The 17,429-nt window shown below is 36.3% G+C and overlaps 1 protein-coding gene across 3 annotated transcripts in view; it reads right to left on the reverse strand.

The window, feature by feature from the left end:
• Positions 1-17,429, reverse strand: part of spag9b (sperm associated antigen 9b) — a 52,605-nt gene that overhangs the window by 5,942 nt on the left and 29,234 nt on the right. For 2 of the 3 annotated variants that reach the window (XM_052570317.1, XM_052570319.1), the window contains 15 exons: positions 13,912-13,995; positions 12,466-12,607; positions 11,664-11,763; positions 11,397-11,518; positions 9,786-9,843; positions 9,198-9,350; positions 9,060-9,111; positions 7,532-7,662; positions 7,398-7,454; positions 5,726-5,902; positions 5,414-5,543; positions 5,181-5,264; positions 4,928-5,101; positions 3,384-3,555; positions 3,102-3,302 (listed from right to left, as the gene is read on the reverse strand). In XM_052570317.1, coding sequence (XP_052426277.1) covers positions 3,102-3,302; positions 3,384-3,555; positions 4,928-5,101; positions 5,181-5,264; positions 5,414-5,543; positions 5,726-5,902; positions 7,398-7,454; positions 7,532-7,662; positions 9,060-9,111; positions 9,198-9,350; positions 9,786-9,843; positions 11,397-11,518; positions 11,664-11,763; positions 12,466-12,607; positions 13,912-13,995 — 1,837 coding nt within the window. The remainder of the gene's footprint in view (positions 1-3,101; positions 3,303-3,383; positions 3,556-4,927; positions 5,102-5,180; positions 5,265-5,413; positions 5,544-5,725; positions 5,903-7,397; positions 7,455-7,531; positions 7,663-9,059; positions 9,112-9,197; positions 9,351-9,785; positions 9,844-11,396; positions 11,519-11,663; positions 11,764-12,465; positions 12,608-13,911; positions 13,996-17,429) is intronic. The other variant, XM_052570318.1, reaches the window with a different exon arrangement.

The following is a 17,429-nucleotide window of genomic DNA, read 5'->3' on the forward strand; positions in this document are numbered from 1 at the left end:
AAGCTAAAAACATTTATTTTTAAGGCAGAGGCTGTGTTCTTTGTTTTGATATATTGCATGTTCAGATATTCATGAAACAAAAAAATATGTGGGCCAGAATTTTTTTATTTGATAATTGCAAATGATCAAAAATGCTTGCGGTGGCTGAACATTGGCAGGGAAAGAGTTAATAAATAGTAAAATAACAGTGTTAATGTAAAATTCATAAATTATGAAACAACTTAAATTTCAGCAGTAAAGCAGCTCTAGTGTCATTACTAAGATCATATCATTGTTATGTGGATGATTCTCAGTTTTATCTGCCAGTTAGACTTGATACTGCTATTTCATTTGATATATTGTTGAAATGTTAATATGATATTAAGACATGGATGTGTAATACTATCCTGCAGTTAAATGAGGATAAAACTGGGTTTTAATATTAGGTTGTCCTCGTCTCCTGCTTTAAAAGCTCAATTAGGTCCACTTTCAACTAATGTACGACTCTTGTAGTGACTGACTCTCTTTATTTTTTGATAAACAAATTAGCGCTGTTATTAGAACAAGTTTTTTCCATGAGAGATCTATTTCAAAGTTCAAGGAGTTTCAAGGAAGGAAATGGAAGTTGTGATTCATGGACTTGTTACATCTCGATTTGATTATTGTAACTCTTTTTATTCTGGTTTTCCTCAATCTTCATTGTCAAGATTGCAAGCTTGCGGCAAGACTTTTGACTGGGTCTAAAAAGAGGGATCACATTTCCCACGTTTTATCATCCCTTCATTGGCTTCCCATTAAATTCTCGGTTGATATAAACAAACAGATGAATTTTTAAAAGGCAAAGGGTCTTCAAGTCAACATGAAATAGTCTGCAACTCAGTTTACATTAACTCATTAATTCTGATCTAATTTCTAGTGTAATGGGACAAAAAAAACCTTGAACATAAAAAATTGATTTGCAATGCCAGTCAAAAAGCCAAGTCGTTTTAAAGGCTGAATATTTATTAAGACTTTGCACTGCTCTGCATACGTTCATTTTGTGGGTAACAATTATAATTTTTTTTGGAAAACATTTTCATTTCTTTTTTATGCATTAACCCTCTGGAGTCTAAGGGTATTTTTGGGGCCTTGAGAAGTTTTGTCATGCCCTGACATTTGTGCTTTTTTCAGTTTCTTATAAATATCTAAATGGGTAAAGTCTAATATCACTGTAATCAGCACAAACTGGGCTATAATAATATGTGAAATGCATTCATGTACATGATTGTATTTTTGAGAAAAAAAGTGTTATGCATGGTTAGTGAAAAACTAAAAATGTTAAATCACTTGAATAAGGCAATAAAACAAATACATAACATTGGTTGCCGGAAAAGTTGAGAACTGGAGCTTGTAGCCTAGAATTTTTCTTTCTGAATGATGTGAAAATCATCTTGTTTACTCACTCACAGAAAACAATATATTGATTTAAATTTTCTAAAACACTTTTTGTTGGTAAAAGTCATATGCGAGTAGGCATCAACTATCATGAATATCATTGTGATTTACACCTGAGAAGACAAAGGCCTGCATAATGAGCTGCATAATGAGCCTCCCATTCAACTGTGCCACTGAGGGAGGACTTACAAGAAAGAATGTGAGAACAAAATAAAAGTATATAATTTTATGTTTGTAGTTTATTAAGAATATATTTAATTATCCCACAACATAATTTAATATCCACTTGGGGGAGCAGTTAAACAGTTTATTAGGGACAATCAAAGCTGACTTTCAAATTTTTTGGCATCCTTTCTCTAGTCACACAATCCTTCAGAAATCCTTTTAACAATCTTATTTTCTACCAAATAAACCCCATTTATTATCATCATCATTATTATTATTATTATTATTATTATTATTATTATTATTATTATTATTATTATTATTATTATTATTAATGTTGAAAAGAGCTGATAATATTTTTCAGGTTTTTTTAGGGGGAATAAATCGAAAGAACTGCATTGTTTTTACATTTGTTAGAGTTATCTCTATTTGTCACATTTATATTATATACATCAAGCTTTTGAATGGTATAGTATTGTATATTGTTATTGAAACTTCATAATGTTTCACTTGATTATACATTTAGTCAGGAATTATAGTTTGGAAAAAGTATTTGGAAAAAGTCTAACTAGTAAAATGTTTACACGTTATGTGAAAACTAGTACAAATAAATAAAAAGAGACTTACTCATGTTTATGATCTCTGCTGAATAAAGTGCTTCATTCTTTTTTCTGAGGAAATCCATTTCTCAAATCCTCAACCACATCACATCTTTTTGGGGTGAATTATGTCTTAGTCCTCTCATCGCGAAGCAAACAGTAAAATAAAATAAAAACTTGAAGAATAGTCTGGCTGCTTTTTCTTCTGTGTGGGCGTATTCAAGCCGCGCGCTTCAGTTTGAATCTGAATAGCGCGTTAAGCGCGGGGGCGTGGTCACATTAGATATAATGAGCGGAGATATGAAAAACAGACATTGCGTTGTTTTCATATGGATTACTTTATCTCAGAATATTTGTTTTCGGCAGCACTTGTTTAGTTTAAAAGTAGACATTCCAGGCTTTCTATAGATATCTCTCTCATGTCTCTTCGTTGAGTATGCACAGAGTTACAGTTCATTTTAATGAAATGTTTGTACATGACGATCAGCGGAGACAAAGACTGTAGACAGCGCACCTTGTTTGTTATCTTTATTTTATAAGTGCACAAAGGTTTTTTGTTATTATGTCTGTATCCAAAAAAAACTAGACCCTTTACAGATTCGATTGATGTATTGCTCTTATCTGTACGATTAAAACTGAGAGTGTAATTTAAGTTCTTATCGGGGTTATCAGGTGAAAATGACTCAAAACGCATATATGCGTTAATCGACTCGAAAGGGTTAAGGAATAAATTTTTGTGAAGTGCTACTTTTTGTGTGTGTGTGTGTGTGACTGGCTTATTCTTCCAAAACTCTTGCTATTGCCATAAAACAGTGTTACTTTATGTTAAAAGGAAAGTTTCTATTGCAAAAAAATGGTGTAAATAAAACATGCATTAATTATATTTTTTGCCTGTTAGTGTGGTTGTGTCAGATGCTGTGTTACCAGTGTCTGAGGACTCTATGGTGTTGGTGCAGACGGTTTGAGGGATCGCCACAGATCCTTCTGCAGAGCAGCCCATGACAGTGATGCCTTCCAGACCTCCATCAAAACCTGTGGAGCTGTTTGAAGCCGTACAGCTGACCTTAGAAGCCTCACCGTCTGCGCTCAGCTCCTCTCCTGCAGGATAATCCGTCTCACGAGCGCCTGACAAACACACAGAGAACTGGTTCAAACCTTAAGCATTTGTGGAGAGGTTATAATTAAGGTCTCAGTGCATTGTCTGACCAGGTACGCTGGTGATGCACAGCACGTGAGAGTTGCAGACAAAGAAGTTCTCCAGGATGTTTCCGGGCTGGTTGGCGTCGATGACTATGACTTTAGAGGTGGAGTGTGTAGTGGTGCAGATCCACACCAGGCTGGAGAGCTCATCGTGATGCCGCAGCTCCTTCTCCTGCTCCTGATCACACACACAGTAACACAACATTAAAGAATTACAGCAAGACACCACTGGATTTACATGTTAAAGAACAGACATCCCCACACTCCCCCCTCTGATTAAATCTGAGGTTTTAGAAATCTCACATTTGCTGAAATGTTGAAATATGCAAATGAAGCATAACATGACTATTTTCACAAAGGTCAGATTTCTGTTCTTTGATTTTTTTTTATTTGCATTTTTTTTTTATAAATATATTTGAATATACATTTCTAGAACAGATATGTAGACATAGAAAAAAAATATGAATTAAATATGCACTAATTTGCTTATCTTACATGATGAAAATAGTTTTGCATATTAAGTATTACCGGTATCTAATTAAATGTAAAAAAAAAAAATTATATTATAATTTTACTGTTGTTCTGTAAAATAAAATAGTGAGACAATAATAAGGATAATTAACAATTATGATCGCTCTATTAATAAATTTATTTTTTACATTCACACAGTGTTCAAACTGGGATCTGTAATATGTTCTAATATTTTTTTATAATACTCTTCTGCTCAGCAAGGCTGCATTTATTTGTACAGTAAAAAATAAAATAAAAAATACATGCCTGATTCAAGAAGTGGGCCTCAAAAATGCCCCAAAATATTATTTTACTAACTTATTAATTTTAAATTAAATTGTGCTTTGTTGGAATGTCTGCTAGAAAGTAAAAATAATAAATAATTAAAATAATAATTGTTAAGTAAATATTATTAAATTGTTGTTTTGTTATTTATTCTCTCTTTGGCCCAGTGTTTCATATTGTTCAGCTTTGGCCAAGAATTTTAATTTCAGTGTATCCCTTGCATATACATTTCCATCATATTTGATGTTAATTTTCAGAACAGAAATCAGAACACTGGATACATTCAAAAATTCTTGTTTGAATTTGTTGACATTCCGGATGGAATTTTGGATTTCTCTTTTTACCACTCCATAAATCAGAATATACTGTCAACAGACAGAAACAGAATCACGTTTTCAGGGATAAAATGACTCGGGTAAACTATATATACCTGAACAAACCCCTCTGTAAACCCCTTGAGATATGCATATAATACTGATAAAACTTTATAAAGTTTAGTGTATGTAAGTGATGCTAAAGTGGAGATGAAAAAACACTAATATTTCCATTAAAGACATGGATGGGAATTTAAATCTACAAATGCAAATATAATTAGTGCAATAAAATAAACACTTAAATGTGTATTTGTCTACTAGTCTGAAGGAAGACATGTTATAGAATTGACCAGTGCATACAAAAAAAAAAAAAAAAGATTTTGCATGCATTTCCTTCATCATGACATATACATTTTGTAGGTGATTTTTGGGTCTCCTGACCTTGAGCTCCTGCTCCAGTCGCTCCAGGCTGCTCTGTGATCCTCTCTTCTTCTTGGGTATGATGGGACCACTCGCTCCTCCAGACACATCTTTATAAAACACACTCGCTCCCACGATGGAGCCTCCGTCTCGTGTTTTTCCACCTGAGAGATTGACTCCTGCAGCGCACCACAGCTACACACACACACACACACACACACCATCAAACTACAACACTCCCTGAGCTCAGGACTCGATCGCAGAACAGTCTCACCTTCATGGAAGCATCTTTCTCATCTAACGGTTGGAGGTAGACGGGCACTGGCAGGTTTTTGTCTCCTTGTCCACCATTTGCAACCTTTGAACACAGCATAACAATAAATAAAATACTTTTAGCAACCCATTAGATATAAAAAAATGGAACATTTTGTAATATATCAATATGCAACATTACTTTCTCATAACATGCATGGTACAAGTCTCTGTTACACAGCGTCGGAGACGTACCTTGTATTTTGGAGGTAAACTCCATCCGTACGCCTGCATCCGGCCGTCCTCTTTCTGTACGTGAGCCTTCACCTGTCTGTACTGAGCTCTCTTCTGCTCTCTACGAGACACTACGCTCTCCACCTCAACCCTACAGGACATGGACAAGCACACAGGAAGTCAACAGACAACCGACATTGATCAGCTCAAGAAAAAAAAAAAAAAATGAATGTGAAAAAATTCATTTTGGACCCACGCTACAATCCTGCAGCAGTGTTTTATGAAGCTCATGAGGGTCACACTTCAAGTATGATGTATATTAAGCTCACTCACTCCTCATTGAGGAAGTCAAAGGCTTTGGATTTGTCACCAGGAAGCTGAGCGAGGGTGCTGCTCCTCTTCTTCACCGAAGGGACGACGTGTGAGGTGGGTGCGTTGTATTTCATGTTAACCGGCGCATCGGGTTTCTTCGCTGTGGTGCTGGATGAAGAGCTGAAGAGCCTGCTGAAACTGAGGGACGTGGGGAGAGACAGACACAGAGACTCATATGCAGACACAAGCGCAGCAGCAGTTAGAGGTCAAAGGTTAACCGTTATGGGGTGGTAGGGTCACGTCCCAAACATGTGCAAAGCCCTTCAACACAGTCCTGCGATAAACCACTGACCCGACCGTCAGATATCTAACCATGACCACAACATGCAGACAGCACATGCTGAACGCCTGAACACTGTTCTCTGAAGCGCCTCCTTTCGGTTTTACTTCATTCAATACACTGCTGTACAAAACTTTGGGATGCTTTTATTCATTAAATAGATCAAAAGTGACTGTAAAGATTTATTTATAAATGTTACAAATGATTCTATTTCAAACGCATGCTGTTCTTTTGAACTTACTGTTCATCAAAGAATCCTGAAAGATAAAATGTATCATTGATAATTATCAGAATTGTTTCTTTTTGAGCAGCGAATCAGAATGATTTCTGAAGATCATGTGACACTGAAGACTGGAGGAATGATGACGAAAAAACAGCTGTGATCGCAGGAATATATTACAATGTAACAAATGCTCACAGAATAAAAAAAAAAAGTATTTAAATTGTAATAATATTTAAAATTTTTACAGTTTTTACGATCAAATAAATGCAGCCTTGGCGAGACTTTAAAAAAAACATTAGAAACATTATCTTACAAACCCCGAACTTTTAAATAGTAAGTGTGTAGTGGTTTCAGAAAATATTAATTTCCAAGAAAAAAAAAAAAACTAAAGATATTCAAATAAATAATATTTTTTTGTCTGTTTTTGTGTAATTAAATAATCTTCCTCCTAAAGGCTTTCAGAGGGAGCGGTTAGTCAAATGTGACCTGAAACTGGTGAATAAAGCTCTTCTATTATTGCACTTCATCAAGCCAAATCATGCAAATCCTTCCACAAACATTCAATGAACTAAACAAACGCCTGATATCCGTTTCCCCTGACCCAACACACCTTCTGCAAACACACAGGACAACATGAACGGGGTTACAGAAAACACAGGAGCACACAAGAGGAGAATGAATGGGTTTAAAATAGATGCAAAACCTTAAATGCCCCCAAAACCCCAGCTAGACCAGCATGACCTGGGAATGGCATTTCAAACCAACAAAAACAAGCCCCCCGCAGGCTCTTAGGTGCCAAATCCTTTAAAAACAAGTGTAATGAACGCTTGAGCATTAGTAAAGTTTAATGTAATGTAACAGTCTAGCTGTAAATTCCTGTTATGCTTTTGTTATACCGCTGTTAAAGCTTTAAAGAAACCCCATTCCCATGTCCAAGAACACATTTTTGGATTCAAGGATCAAACAAAGTGCAAGATTTACTAGGATTTCTAAGATTTACCTACATCCTAGAAGGAAAACAAATAAAAGAGGGACATAAAACGAGAAGGGGAAAACAGAGATTGATCGCCAAACCACACAAACTAATAAAACACAACTTTGAGGAGAAGGGAAAAAAAAAGGCTGCTCACAACTGCCAGATACTGGACTTTTTCTTCTCGGACAAAGCCGGATTCTCTCTCGATGCTCTGCATTGAAGAAGACACAGGGTTGAGAGGAAGGCACAAGCTGTGATGGTTTGAGTGTTGAGATCACAGTGACTGACCGGATCATCTCCGTCCACCTGACGGCCTCCTGCAGCTCCATCAGTCTCTCTTTATACTGGTTTCTCTCCATCAGGACCCGGGCCATCTCCACCCGTGTGAAGCGCTTCCTCTGGGCTGTCGGCACGTCGCTCTGAGGGAAACACAGCACAGCTGATCGTTTGAAATAGTTTAGTCTAAAATACTGTTTATACATCGATACATCTCTGCATTTATAAATAATCTGAAAGCTGAATACATCAGTTTTTCCATTGATGTATGGTTTTTTAGGAGGACAACGCTTGGTTGGATGAGTTATAATTATTGGAAAATCTGGAATCTGACGGAGTAAAAAAAAATCTAAATAGAAGTTGAAGCTTTAAGTTGTCCAAATGAATTATTAGCAATGCATATTAATCAAAAATTAAGTTTGATATATTTATGGTAAGAAATTTACAAAATATCTTCATGGAACATGATTTTAACATCCTAATGATTTTTGGAATAAGAGACCCATACAATGTATTTTTTGGTATTGCTACAAATATACCCCAGAGACTCAAGACTGGTTTTGTGCTCCAGGGACACATATTTTTGGGAACACAATGTGCATTGGTGCTACACACTTGCATAATTTCCCCAAATTAATGCAGCATCTGACTGATTTCTAATGTGAAGCAAAATAATGAATATACTTGTAAAATATATTTTTCATAGCGCAGCTGCATTACAATAGTAATATATTTCTGTCTTAGAAACAGTTTTTTTAATCTCAAGCTCAGACAGCAGAGCTTCAGTTTCAGAGGAAAATACCAAAGCTTTAGTGTTTAACTCTTTAAACTCATGCATTTTGTAATTTTGCTACAGTAAAAATGTAGATAATAATTTTTTTTTACAATGCAGTTGTATTAAAATAGCAATATTTTTCTTTCTTAGAATTATTATTATTATTATTATTAAATTCCAGAAATTTTAATTAGCAAAAAAATATTAAAGTTTAAAGGTTTAATTCTTGCAAGCGAAGAAATGAAGTCGTAAGTACTTTAATTAAACTATAGTAAAGTATAAATTAAATGCTTTTTATAAAATAGACATTTTTCTACTTTCTACTTGAATTAGTATCATCATCGAGTCCCAAAATTAAAAGCACTATAAATGAAATGGTTTTAAATAAAATTATAAACTTCTTAAATATTCATTGTTTTTACAGTGCAGTTGTATTACAACAGTAATATATTTCTGTTTTAGAATTATTATTATTATTATTATTGTTGTTGTAGCTGCTGTTGTCGTTATTATATCCCAATCTCCGATCTTATCCTGTTGAAATGTTTTCATGGCAGTTTGTTACAGTGATACCCAAAATGGTTCTTAACACAGATATTTTCAAAAGTATTGCATTGAAGTATTTTTTGTATCGCGACGACACTAACTCATAAATGTCATTGTTTTGTCATTGCATCTCGACTTCATGAACTGAGATCTAATGAAACGGTGAGGAGTCGAATGCTCTGCAATCCTAATCCACACTGCATCCAAACTCTTGCTTACATCGTCGTCCTCTTTCGTCTTCACTTTGGCTTCCTCCAGCTCAGCTCGGACTCTGTTCGGATGAAACACACAAGCGTCACTCACACAAGTTCGTCTGGATCGCTGATATACAGTACATCTCCGTGTCGAATGACAAACTTTTTGAGCTCCTCCTCCAGCTCTCTGTTCTTCTCCTCCAGTTTGTCTTTGGACTGTCTCAGGACCTCCAGCTCCCCCTGAAGAACATCTTTTTCACACACCAGCTCATCCACACGACCGATCAGATCGTTCTTCACCACATTCAGAGCGTTCCTGCAGCAAACACAGCAATGCAGCTTTCAGAAACACAAGTCTGTGTTTTTAATAATAGATGTCTATGCACAACTTAACCTACACTATAAGTATAGTTTAAAACTCCTTAGACAGACATTAAATATGTATTTCTATTGCTTGATCCTCCTTGACTGAATAAGACAGACAACACACACACAGGCAATTTCCTCTTATGAACCGATTCTTTTCAATGAATCATTCAAAGACTCACAATCCAGTCCCAAACTAACAAGTTATCAGTGAAAATGTTTTTTTCAAGCATTGCTGTAACTCCTTTAAAACAGCAGATGGCAATAGAACCATTGCATTTGGAGGAAACATGGTCTAAATGCAAACTTTCTGGCGTTTCCCAGCTGACACAGACCACATACTAATGCTATATTATATGTATATATATTATATTATATGACTTACTTTGTCTCCAGTAGCTGTGTGTTCTCATGGATCAGGTGTTCGACTTCACGACCCATTCCTACATGACCGCAATACAAAGCAGATTTCATATGATAAAAAAACATTTGAGCAAAAATCTCTGAAAACCCCATGAATGCTGATTTTTCTGGAGAATAGAAATGATCAAGAAATCAAGCTTACCAAAGAAATTAATGTCTAAAATTGGCATGCAAACCAAAAAGAAACAAGGAAAGGGTCAGTCAATGACCAAAATCAATAAGAGTGACACTAAATTACTAAGGATCTACAAAACAACAACAACTGTATCTTAACCAGATGCAATACCAAAAAAAAAACAAAAAAAAAAAAAGGATCAAGGAACTTGTCTTAACCAGCTCAGCATATTTTGGTGGCTTGGTTCCTAATAGACAAGTTACTTGCTGCTAGAAAGCTGTGGTGTCGCACCTGGTGAGGATACAGTGTATGAAAATAAAGAGGAGTGTAAACATACACACCAGAGAACTCGTCTGGGGGAAAGAAAAGCCACAAATGAAGCGCCACAAACATGGAGGAAAAAAGACATGATTAGATGCGCTGTGAACGTCAGTGAGGAATGATGGGTTAAGATAAGATGATGAATAAAAGAACTAATGACTGATGTCTCCACTGTTAGAATAGAATGACAAGAAGGATAAAGATACAACAGGCACACACTCACACACACACACACAAAACATTCAATATGGACTTTTCACAGAACTCAAAAGTAGTGTTATTTTAATATCATTATCATACCACTACAGTTTTTGTTTCTATTTATCTATTTAAATTGTATTTTTTTTTGTCATTTTATAGTTTGTATTAAAATTTTGAATTTGCTTTTTAATATTTTCGGTTTTCAGTCAAATTGTAAATTTTTATTAGTTTTTTTGTGCTGTCAAACGATCTTGTTTACATAATGTGTGTGTGTATAATGTGTATATTTATTATGTTTATATAAATACAAACACGTGCATATATTTAAGAAAATTATGTTATTTTTATGTGTTCAATATATTTATATATAATAACAAGACATTTAAATATTTTCAAAATATTACCTGTATGTGTGTGTGTTTATATATACATAATAAATATACACAGTACACACATATATTATTTTTAAAAAAAAAGTATTTGTAAAGTAAAGAAAAACTTTTGTTTTGGATTCAATTAATCACCATTAATCATTTGACAGCACACATCATTTTATTTTTTTTTATAGATTTTTCGAATATGTTTTAGCAATTTTTATATAGTTTTTGTCAATTTATTTGTTTTTCTTATATACCTATATAGTATATTTTAATATATCAAGTGAATCTATTAAATTAGTTACATGTTTATATTTCAAGTATTGATTTTATCTGTATGGCTTCAGAGGACTTGGAATGTAGAGCACAAGTTATTTATATTATTTTACACTTTTCGATCTCATTCACTTTCATTACATTGAGGAGTGGCCAGGACTTTCTTCAAAAATCCATCATTTAAGGAAGAAAGAAATTCACACAGGTTTTGTGAGTAAATATTAATTTGTTGTTTGAACTGTTCCTCTAATTTAAGGCATGCTCTGGTTGACTGAGAACTTACCCAGCAGATCAGCGCCTTCATCCACGTCTCCTATGAGATCGGTTCCTGCGGACGAGAGCTCCTCGAAGAGAGAGTCAGTGTTACGGTCAAAGGCCATGTTCTCGAAGCCTTTAGTGGGAGTGCTAGAAACAAACCCAGAGGAAGAACAGACGTGAGACTAACAACGTCCAGATGGTTGTGTACGGACTGAAGATCCTCTGATCCTCTGCTCGCTGTGATAAGGAGAGCACTGTGAATGAAGGAATGACTGAATCCGTGTGGATGTACCTGGAGCCTTGGCATCCACTCAGATCCATGTCCAGCTCTGGAGTGGACTCAATGATCGCCTGGACCTCCGATCGCTCCGCATTCTCACTTTGATCGGCTCCTGAGCACAAAAACGTATCGGTTAGGTCTCTTATAGATAGCCTAACGTGCTAAAATTCATCTATATAATACATTATTTCAATTTCACAATAGAGACTTTGGAGATCGTGTGATCGTAGTTTGAACACACGCACATTTGTTTCAAACGGGGAGCTGATATTAATTTAAAGGGATAGTCCACCCAAAAATTGAAAATCTGCTGGGTATCTGCTTACCCCCAGGGAAGCCGAAATGTAGGTGTTTTGGCAGTAATGCACTTATATCTAGTCTGCGATCTGTCATTAAAGCAAGGAGACGACGATAATCAGAGGTAAATAAAACTATATAAATACTGTTCAGTTTCTAGCACAGACTGATCGTTTTGTGTCTTTACACATCAGTGTATCTTCACAAGACGCAGGGTTTAATTTGGTTGTTTGTGTATGTTTTAGCCGTAATTCTCAGCCACTTCCATTACAAGACTGACAGCTTCAGTTAAAAAACTTAAAAAAAGAAAGTCACCTACATCTCGGCTGCCCTGGGGGTAAGAAATAAACATCACATTTTCATTTTTGGGTGAACTATCCCTTTAAGTGAGCCACGGCACCCTGAGCAAAGCAGTGAAACAAGCGATGAAAGCAGAGCATTAACGGGAGAGAGACGAACTGCATTAGTATTTGACATCATTAGTCATCTAAAGATTCCTGTACGCTGATGATCTTACTGCTGTCTGGTTTCGACTCCAGGTTCCTGTCCAATCCCTCGGTCTCCTCGGTCCGTGGCATGTCCATCGATACGTCTGGTGTCGCTGCAGACGTTGGCGTGATGGATTTGGACTCTCCTCTTCCGGCATCAGAAAGTTCATCCTGAAAACAAACCCCTTGAAGCATTACCAGCAGCAGAAGAAATACACACCGAGTCATATCAAGTATTTATGAATTAACAGTCATCGATCGCACTTATGTGCTAAATGAGACGGTCCACATTAATCATAAAGACTAACACAACATCATCACCTCGTGCTCTGCACACCATGCTCTCGTCCTGAGATGAGGACTGACATGCTGCATGCAGATTCATTTAGAAAGATTGATAACTGGCTTTAAGTAATTCAGATAACCCTGATCATACAAGTATAAAGCAAAGGCAAGCAATCTTCACTTGCATACTAGAAGCTTAGATTAGGATACTATGGGTTTTTTAAAAAAATACAGTTTTATTCTCATCAAGGATGCATTAAGTTGTTCAGGATTGTCAGTAAAGATATGTATATATAAAACTTTTTTTTAACACTTATATAATCAGAAATGTTTCTCGAGCAGTAAATCATCATATTATTCTGATTTCTGAAGATCATGTGACACTGATTGCTTTGATCAAAGCTGTATTTTCAGCATCTTTCCTCCAGTCTTCAATTACATACCGAAAACAGCTCAATTGTAATAATATTATAAATAATATTTCACTGTTTTTACTGTATTTTGATCAAATAAATGCATCCTTGGAGAGCAGAAGAGAGCAGACTTCTTTCAAAAACATTAAAAACTGATGATCAGAGAGTAAAAGCAGCACACAAAATATATGATTTTTAAGAGTACATTTTAAACATTTACTTGAGCTTTTACTAATATGAATCATGACTCAATACAGAATTTGAGTGGGAACACTGACACACAAAACACACATGGTTTAGTGGCATTATAAATAAACTTAAATATTCCAGGTTATTATTCACTGGCCCTTTTTTTCCCGCCAATAACATGTATAAAGACTAAGCTTCAAATAAAGACATCTCAAGCTTCATAAAGGATACAAAAGCACCGTAAAGATGGTTTACACTGTTGCTATTTTAAGAAGTCAGAAATAACCGGGAATATTCTTGTGACCACATTGAAAACTGCAAGCAATCACATCAACCACACAAATGCTGACCAAAACCACAGTTTAACTCAAAGATCATTTTATTCAGTACTCACTCCTATGAGTTGCCTATGTGTTGTTTAAGTGTTAGTATGTGGTTGCAGGCAGCAGTGTGTGGATTATGAATGCACTTTTCACTATCGATCCAAAATCAGTAAGGGGTGTGGAGACGAGCCAAACAGAGCACACTACACACTACGCTCCGCTGCGGATCCATTGAGGTTATGGCAGGACTAGCAGACGGGACTACCTTACTGGAGTCGCTCCACTGGGTTTCCAAATTCTCCTGTGAACTCTTACCATCCCCTCTCCTGAGGGATTCATTCGCCTCCAGCTGCCCAGAGAGAAACGTACAGTAAGCAACACTGCCTCTCGTTTCGGTTTACGGTGGCTGATGGGAACTGCATTAGCATTATATAAAAAGAAAATCAGGCCAGACCTTGCCCAAAAAGCATTAGGAGTCTGCTTGTCAAATCCAGATTAAGCTGTAGCTACAGAAAAATGAACTGCAGGACAGGATTACATATAATCTGTCTCCTGCGGTCAATCAAAAATCATGACAGTTTATAGGAAACTGTATTTTATGGTGGAGCCAAATTGAGCTAAAGCTTTAAAATCAACATGAAATGACAATGGGAACCCATTTTAATTTCCATAATGTGATGCATTTCCGAGTCAAACCGGATAATCAGCGAAGATACTCTTTAAAAAGACAGAAGTCCAATGCTTGGCGATAAAAATGTGACCCTGGACCACAAAACCAGTCTTGTATGTCAGTCTCTAAATTGATGTGTGGTTTGTTATGATCGGACAATATTTGGATGAGATGCAACTATTTAAAAATCTGGAATCTGAGGGTGCAAACAAATCTAAATATTGAGAAAATGATCTTTAAAGTTGTCCAAATGAATTCTTAGCATTACATATTACTAAACAAAAATTAAGCTTTTATATATTTAGAGTAGGAAATTCACAAAATATCTTCATGGAACATGATCTTTACTTAATATCCTAATGATTTCTGGCATAAAAGAAAAATGGATCATTTTGACCCATACAATGTATTTTTGGCTATTGCTACAAATATACCCCACAGACTTCAGATTGGTTTTATGGTGGTTGTTGTACATATCACGAATGTTCGGAAATGAAAAGCACTAAAAGGTTAATGCTGTATCACATTTTGAACCCTAACCTGACCCCAACAGACAAACCCAATAATGTTATTACACTAGCAAATCCGAGCTAAAAACACAATCGCTAACTCAATCATGTCATTTGATCTCTTGTTTGTGTTTTAATGAACTCGTACCAGAGCGCTTCACTTAAGTGAATTGTTGTAAATGTTGTACTGGGTGCGCTACCAAGCCAGTTAATACTGGGTCAGAAAAGACAAACATATGAAGTGGGTTATGACATACAAATATCAAAATGTACTAGTTTACAAATCATGCACTACAATAAAAGTGTTTTGAGATCATAGTATAGTACTGCGCAAGGAACCATGCAAAAATAAGTCTTTATTTATCAATAATCTGCCACTTTAATCATAATTTGTGTGAAAAGGAATAAAAGTTTGTGGTGTTTTACTGAAACTCGTGTTCATTTCAGCAAGAAACTGTGGTGAATTTTATGTATATGTAAGTTTTTTGCATTTTTCCCAATGAGCCCGAACGCTCACATACTCCGAAGGTCTTACTTTTTGGTAGGGATGCACTGAAATTTCGGCCACCGAAAATTTTCGGCCGAAAATGGCCTTTTCGGTTTTCGGACAATAGACTTTTATCACCGAAACAACACGGCCGAAATGTTGTGATGACGCAAACAGAAACCGCGACCTGCACGTGCACCTGCATAGCGCAGACCACGAGCTCCACGCGACATTCACTTCACACCAGTGAGAACATTCTCTTCTTATTCCTTTATTCGCAGCACTAAAACGTCTCCTAACAAAGAGATTAAGACGGACCACGAAGTAAAAACAAAGAAAAGTACAGTCTTATAGAGTCTGTTAGCACACGTCTCACTGAGATCTTTTCGGATCCTCTGCACTTCATCGCGAATGTGCTTGATCCGCGTTATAAAGACCATTACTTGTGTGCGGAAATAAGGCAGCGCGCACGAGAAATGATCCAGGCCGCGCTGGATGCGGAGAACCCGCGTGGAGACGGAGAAGCGCCAAGCGCAGGAGACAGATCAGAGCGCAGAAAAGACTGGTCTCTGCACCACATGAGTGGCATGCACCATCGTTGTCTGATATGTTCAGTGGAATTCTGCAAGAAAGTGCCTCAAATAATAATAATACGTTGGCTATTTTGATCTTAGGCTACTATATATAATATATACACACACACACACACACACAAACATATATACATACATAATATCAGATTGTAGCCATATTTATGCTAGATTTTCTGCTAGATTTCTGCTTTAAATTGATAAAAATGTTTATTTATGCCCTGGCCCTATTTAAATACACTCTCTCAAATATGTCTCAAATGTCAGGCAGCTGACAAGCTCAACTGCTCAACAGCTAGATGGTTATCTCTCCGAAGTCCCCATCCCCAGAAGTGATAACAGTCTTGCCAACTGGAGAAGTAATGCACTTTCTAGTCCTACATAGAAAAATTTCAAATGCACTTCACCTAAATGCACTTTGTTTTTATGAGAGAACTGTTCATTTTAAAACGTTTCTGCAGGCCAGTACATTATTATTTAATATACACATGAGTGGGATACATTTTTAGTTTGAATTTTATTTTATACTGTGCATTGTTGCATTGTGCTTAATAAATATTTGCATCATTTGTAATTATGTATTTTTATGTTTTTTTTTTAAATAAGTTATGTAATTGTAATTATCTTTGAAACTTTAATATTAGTTTATGCAATTGCAATGTCTTAATTTTAGTAAAGTTAGTACACGGTCATAGCAATACATGCAATGGTACTAATAATTGGCATAATTTCTTTCGGTGTTTCGGTTTCGGTTTTCGGCCTTGGTTTTCTCTTTTTCGGTTTTCGGTTTCGGCCAAGAATTTTCATTTCGGTGCATCCCTACTTTTTGGTAAAGAATATCAGAAGATGCATGAGTAAAAACGTGATTGGTTTACATTTCTTGTTTTGTGTGTTTGTCTACACCGAAGAAAGACCAGTTGTGATGCCAGTTTTCGAGCTCTTCAGATAATGAGATGTTTTATTAATGTGACTTTTCAAACAGCACTACACCTGGTGACTGGGCTCTATAAAAAGAACCAAAGCTCTCATTAAAATCAATCGGTTATGGACGTACAACTAATCCACGGGGAGCGGCAGGAACCGATAATAGGTTTTACACTCCTGTCTGGAACGCACAAGCTTCAAAGCGCTCTTTCTTCTCTCTGACATATGCGCACAAGCCAACAAAAGCACAAGTGCACACACACACACACACACAAAACCCTGGCTGCAGGATGCTCCCATACTCTCTCGGGTTTCCAAGGCAGCATGTGCCCACTTTCTCTCAACGTGGCAGCTCAGAGCGGTTTAACCTGAGGAGAGGCTGACAGCTAGTCATGGCCTAGTTTCTCATCTTTCTCAGAAGCAGCAGCGCTGAGACTCTGGGGGATGATATGGAGAGAAATGCAGAGTCACTGAGCACACAAAGGCCGTCTGTATCAGTCCACAGTAAGAGTCTGATGGAGGCTTTGTGCTTTTAAAGCTCAGATGACTCACCAGTGGCCTTGATGGGGTCTTTTAATGAGAAATCAAATATTCATTGACCTT

This window comes from Carassius gibelio, chromosome B12 (assembly GCF_023724105.1).
Source record: "Carassius gibelio isolate Cgi1373 ecotype wild population from Czech Republic chromosome B12, carGib1.2-hapl.c, whole genome shotgun sequence".
NCBI classification, from domain to species: domain Eukaryota; kingdom Metazoa; phylum Chordata; class Actinopteri; order Cypriniformes; family Cyprinidae; genus Carassius; species Carassius gibelio.